Source organism: Tupaia chinensis, unplaced genomic scaffold (assembly GCF_000334495.1).
Source record: "Tupaia chinensis unplaced genomic scaffold, TupChi_1.0 Scaffold000161_1, whole genome shotgun sequence".
NCBI classification, from domain to species: domain Eukaryota; kingdom Metazoa; phylum Chordata; class Mammalia; order Scandentia; family Tupaiidae; genus Tupaia; species Tupaia belangeri.
The window spans coordinates 3,239,702-3,244,929 of record NW_006159632.1 but is presented as its reverse complement, the minus strand read 5'-3'; the positions used below and the strand labels follow the sequence as shown (position 1 = coordinate 3,244,929).

The 5,228-nt window shown below is 55.9% G+C and overlaps 1 protein-coding gene across 1 annotated transcript in view; it reads right to left on the bottom strand.

Annotated features, from left to right (window-relative positions):
• Positions 1–2,264, bottom strand: part of PCNX2 (pecanex 2) — a 215,259-nt gene extending 212,995 nt beyond the window's left edge. The window contains exon 1 of the mRNA XM_006146000.3: positions 2,175–2,264. Coding sequence (XP_006146062.1) covers positions 2,175–2,264 — 90 coding nt within the window. The remainder of the gene's footprint in view (positions 1–2,174) is intronic.
• Positions 2,265–5,228: the final 2,964 nt, after the last annotated feature.

Below are 5,228 nucleotides of genomic sequence, written 5' to 3'. Positions count from 1 at the left end.
CGGTGTAGGTGGACAGGGACGGTGCAGGTGGACGGGGACGGTGCAGGTGGACGGGGATGGTGCAGGTGGACGGCACGCTGTACAAACAGCCTGGACGGTGGGCTTCCTGCCTGGGACCGACGTGTGGCTCCTCTGATTGGCCGTAACTTAGCAACCAGCTCAGGAAAACAGCATAAGTACTTTGGGTTTATCCAGAGGAATCCAAGTGTGAGAATACAGAGGCTGTTTAGTTTAACGATATGGCTCACATTAGAAAGGGATGTGCATTTTAATGTAACTCTGGCCTCTTTACTCTGCTGGGGTGGCAGGGGAAGCAGAGTCTTGCCTCTGAAGGCGCTGAATACTCCTCCCCATCCTCTCTTGGCATCCCAGCAGTTCCCTCCACACTTCCTCTGAAGGGCCAGAAGGAGGGACTGTGTTCAAGGCCCCTGTGGCAAGTGCGGCCCAAACACCTGAGCTGCAGGCTGCTCCTCACTCTGCTCCTCTGCTCCCTGAGCTCTGAGGCTGCTTCCCCAGGATACATCTGCAAGGTGGGGAAGCTTCCTGCAGCCTGGGTACACAGTGACTGCCCAGAGCAAGGCCCCTCTGCACCTGGGTGGTCGGGCAGGTGCATGTTTGCATCATGAAAACAGAAAAATATGTCATGACTTCCCCAAGAAATCTCTGATTTGAACCACTGAGATTTGGGGTTTTGCCTGCTCTGGGAGCTAGCACTGTTTAACCTACCTAATACAGAGTTCCGAACAGGGCAGCTTCCATTCCAAGTAGGTTAGAAATACCTGAGAAAACCCACAGGCATAGGGAAGAGGCCACCAGAGTGGCGAGAGTGCCTGTCCCTCTAGGCTTCCAGCACCAGCCCCTCTAGTCACCACTCCGTTTTTCTGTTCTAAGCTTTGTTTTTATTGCAGTAGGGTATATATAACATAAAAATTACCACCCTAACTCTTTTTTACTTAAACAAGATTAAACAGATGAGTATAAAATAAAGCTGCCTGGTACCTGGTAGGTACCGTGTCAGTCCTGCCCCGGCCACGCCAGCTGGTCGCCCACCGGGAAACTGCACTCTCACAGGGGGGTTTTCAGAGGGAGCAAGGGCCACAGGGCCGAGGCTCTGCTGTCTGCAGGGACACTCAGCACTGACACACTCAGGAGACAAGCCAGGCAGCCTTTCCTGGGGGACCGTGTCAGGCGTGCCCCAGCCACGCCAGCTGGTCGCCCACCGGGAAACCGCACTCTCACAGGGGGTTTTCAGAGGGAGCAAGGGCCACAGGGCCGAGGCTCTGCTGTCTGCAGGGACACTCAGCACTGACACACTCAGGAGACAAGCCAGGCAGCCTTTCCTGGGGGAAATGGTTGCTTCTGGGACTGCTCAAGGGCATTTCTCACATTCAGGGACTTTCTTCCTTCTCTGATTATTAATCAAGTATCTGGCTTCAGTCTCAAAAACAGAAATAAGAAAACAAAGGACAGGGAAGAGCAGGTGACACAAACATTAGCTCTGGCCTTTCTCGGAGTGGAGAAGATCTGGGAGGAGACTGAGCACAGGGCGGCCCCTGGCGCTATGAATATTCGTCAAGGCGGTTAAGGGCAGGCCGGAGAACCTTACAGCCGCTCAGCCGCTCAGCTCAAACTGGGGTAAAAGTCATTTCTGATTGACCAATGGTTTATCATTTTAAAGCATGATTGAGAGAGATAGGAGGCAGAGAGGGAGGTGGTTATTGGCTTTAACTTTCTAGAGGGTACACACACTCACCAGAGAGACAGACTGAGAGAGGGGGACAGAGAGAGAAGGGAGAAAGCACCCCCACCGGGACGGCCTCACCACAGTCCCTTCTCCTCTCTGTCACCCTCCGTTGGGGATCCCTGCATGCACATGCACCTGGCATGTCTCACGTCACTGGCTGGCCCAAGAGGGAGGTGTGAATTTTGCCATGTGGTGACCCTCCTGCCCCAGCTCCCGGCTAGCGAGGTCCGCAGGCCTGGCCTGTCTGAGCCTGGGCCTCCGTGTGGCCTCAGCCTCTGCCCAGTGGCGCCCCTCGACCGTGCTGCCACAGCCGGCCGGGGCAAGTCTTTAAAGCCCACGTTTCAGATAGGAAAGAGCCGACCATTACTAATGGATACAGACAGCTACAGACGGGCCGGGTGGTCGGCACGGACGCAATGAATGAGCTCACCTGGAAGCACCACGAGACGAGGAGGGAGGTCTCCGCGTAAGCCCCCTCTTCCCAGGCCTGGATCCCGGCCACGGCTCTGCAGTGGTCCATCGATGCAGGCCTGGCCACGGACCGTTAGAGCGCCACCCACGCCGGGCCGTCCCTCAGCGAGTCAGAGCCGAGAGTTATCACTGTACAAAGCCCCATGCCAGGGACAGGCAGGCTCACTCCTTCACCTCCCCTTGCTCCCTCGTCCTGCAGCCATCTGGCTTCCACGCCCGGCATGCCGCTGAGCGTGCTCATGTCCATGTCCCTAATGACAAAGGCCATTCCCCCATCCTGGCATGGCGGGACCCGGTCACGCCCTGCTGGCAGCTCTCCCCCTCCTGCTCCTGAGCCTCATGCTCTCTTGCTCAGTCCCTGAAGGCAAACACAACCTGCCCCCGTGACGTCCGAGTCCGTGCCCCTGCTCGGACTGTCCCTCCCGCTCCCACACCCACGCCGGCTGTCTGCGCAGCATCTCCGCTGCAGTCCAGGAGGAAACTCCCAGCTTCGATGTGTGAAATGAGCCCACAGCTGTCCCCGCCCACTTCCGTCCCCCTCCTGGCCGGGCGGCACACTAGTCAGCAGCCTCAGTGCCCCCTCACCCTCACTCTTCCCCTCCGACGATGCACGGCTCACTCAGTCCTGTCCAACCCCCGCCCAGCCACGGTGGCAGGCTGTGGACTCCACTGCTGACATGGGACCACGGGGAAGCCCAGGTTCAGACCCTGGCATGACCTGAACATGCAGGTGTGTCCCATGCACCCATGATCCCGGCCGACGGGGAGGGTCACAGTGTGGCCAGACCCTGCCAAGAGAACCTCTCTCTCGTGAGGGGATAAATAACGTGAACTTCCGTGAGTGAGAGAGGCAGAGAGGAGACAGCGCCCTCCACAGGGCCCAGCAGCACAACCCGCCCAGCCTCAGCTGGCTCGGGTCACGGGCACATGCCCATCGCTATGCGTGTCCAGGAGGTTCCTGGAAGCAAACCAGCCCCTCCCACATGCGTCTCCCGAGTGTCACACCACTGCTGTCTCTCCAGTGGGACCAGAGAAAATAAGCTTTAAAACACATCTATCCACATGTCTCTGTCCCTACCCCCACCGCGCCTCTTGGCTGGCTGACGAAAATAGCCTCTGAACCTCCCACTTCTAGCTCTGTTCTTCCTCTGCTCTACTTTCCACCCAGCAGAGAAACTTGGTTAAATTGCCTGAGGGCGCATGCACTCATCAGAAAGAAACAGACAGAGACAGAGAACAGGAGAGAGAGAGAGAGTACTCCCCAGTGGGGTGAGGTCACTTGGCAATCCCTTCTCCATTTCTCCACCCTGTCCGGATTCAGGACATACATGCCCAGCCTGGTTACCAAGCTGCTGGGGCCAGGGTAGAACCTTGTGGTCGGCCATGAGAGACCCAGCTCCCCTACCACTAGGCTATAAGGCCAGCCCCAAGAAACTTTTTGATAAAGTAATTCATTATACATTTATATGCTTTTGGAACTCTATTAATGTTTGATGTCTCCCACAATTATTAAATCGATAATGGTGGGAGAGAAAGCTACAGTCATATGCCCTGAGTGGCCCTGACTATGTATCAAACTGATGGCAGAGCTACAGATGAGCCGGGATACACGGGAAGGGTGAGACCCGGAAGCCCGGAGCAGTACCTCATTGGGGGAGCATATTCTTAAAGCAAAGGAAGAAAAACGCCAACCACTAAACAACCTGGAGCTTTACTGAAGACTTGTCGTGGTAGCACCGTGTGACGTAATGACAGCACAAGGCCGGGTTCTGGAGCGTGGCTGGGCTGTTGATTGAACAACTGACACACTGAGAGCTCATCCTGAGAGCTTCGACCAGCCCAAATCAAAGGGTCCTTCCAGCTTTCACCCACGCGGCAGCGGCACCCCTTCTCCCAGCTCTGTCTGCTAACGGGGCTCAGAGGCAAAGGCAGTCATACACTGTGACCCCAGAATTCGGCTCCCAAATGCCACCTCCCCCAGCAGGATCAGGACTTCTGGAGAAACGGGACTGGGGCAGGGAAGGTCCTAGCTGGGCCTGGACCGTCTTGTTAGCAGAAGGTAAGAACATGCTTGTAAGTCAACGGGACCGTATCCAGAGGACCAGGAACTGCACGACAGGCCTCACTTGCCAAATTCCGGGTGATTTGAACATTTAAAAATGATAACAATAGATTACACCCCACTGAATGCAAAAATGAGTCTGAGACCACAGGACAGGCCCAAGAAAACTACTAGGGAGGCGCAAGGAGAGGCTCTCAAATGGAAGAGCTCCAGGAATGAAGGGCAAGAGAAGACATACTCGGACAGCCCCGTGTTACAACCGCCAGTCTGAGCTCCTTGGGCGGGGTCACCAGCCTGAGCTACAGCCACGCGTGAAGTTCGTGGGAGCGACCCAGCCCCAGTTCTCACTGCACGGGTCGCAGACTGCGTACAAAGGGGAGGGCCCCGGCTCCCACGGCGAGGTCCAGCCAACACCCCCTCCACCAGCGAACATGCGAAGCAGCACAGGACGGGATGGGCAGGTGGGGAATGGCATCATGTGATGTCCTTCTCGATGTGGCGCGTGACAAGGACACGCACTGAAGTAGTAGACATGCCGAAGAAAGGCAAGATCCCACATCTGATCTCAGGGAAATAATGGGAAAAGACCCAAACTAAGGAACGTTTTGCACAACAGCCTTCAGTGCTGTGAGAGAAAACAAAAAGGCTTTGAGACCTCGATCCGGAAGAAAGACAACCGAGGTACACAGCAGCCAGAGGCCAGCGTGAGCCTTGACTGAACCCTGGGTCCGGAGACCCGAACCCAAACCCACAGCTAGACAAGACATTACTGGCATAACTGGGGAGCTATATACTAGAAAACAGCATCATGTGAGTGATAGCGTCTTCGAATATGAAAATTACGTGGGAGAATAACCTTCTCCTTCAGGGAGACCTGCTGTGGATTTAGAGGGGGACGTACTCAGAGTGTACCCTGAAATGATACGGCCAGGCAAGGAACGCACAGCCGTG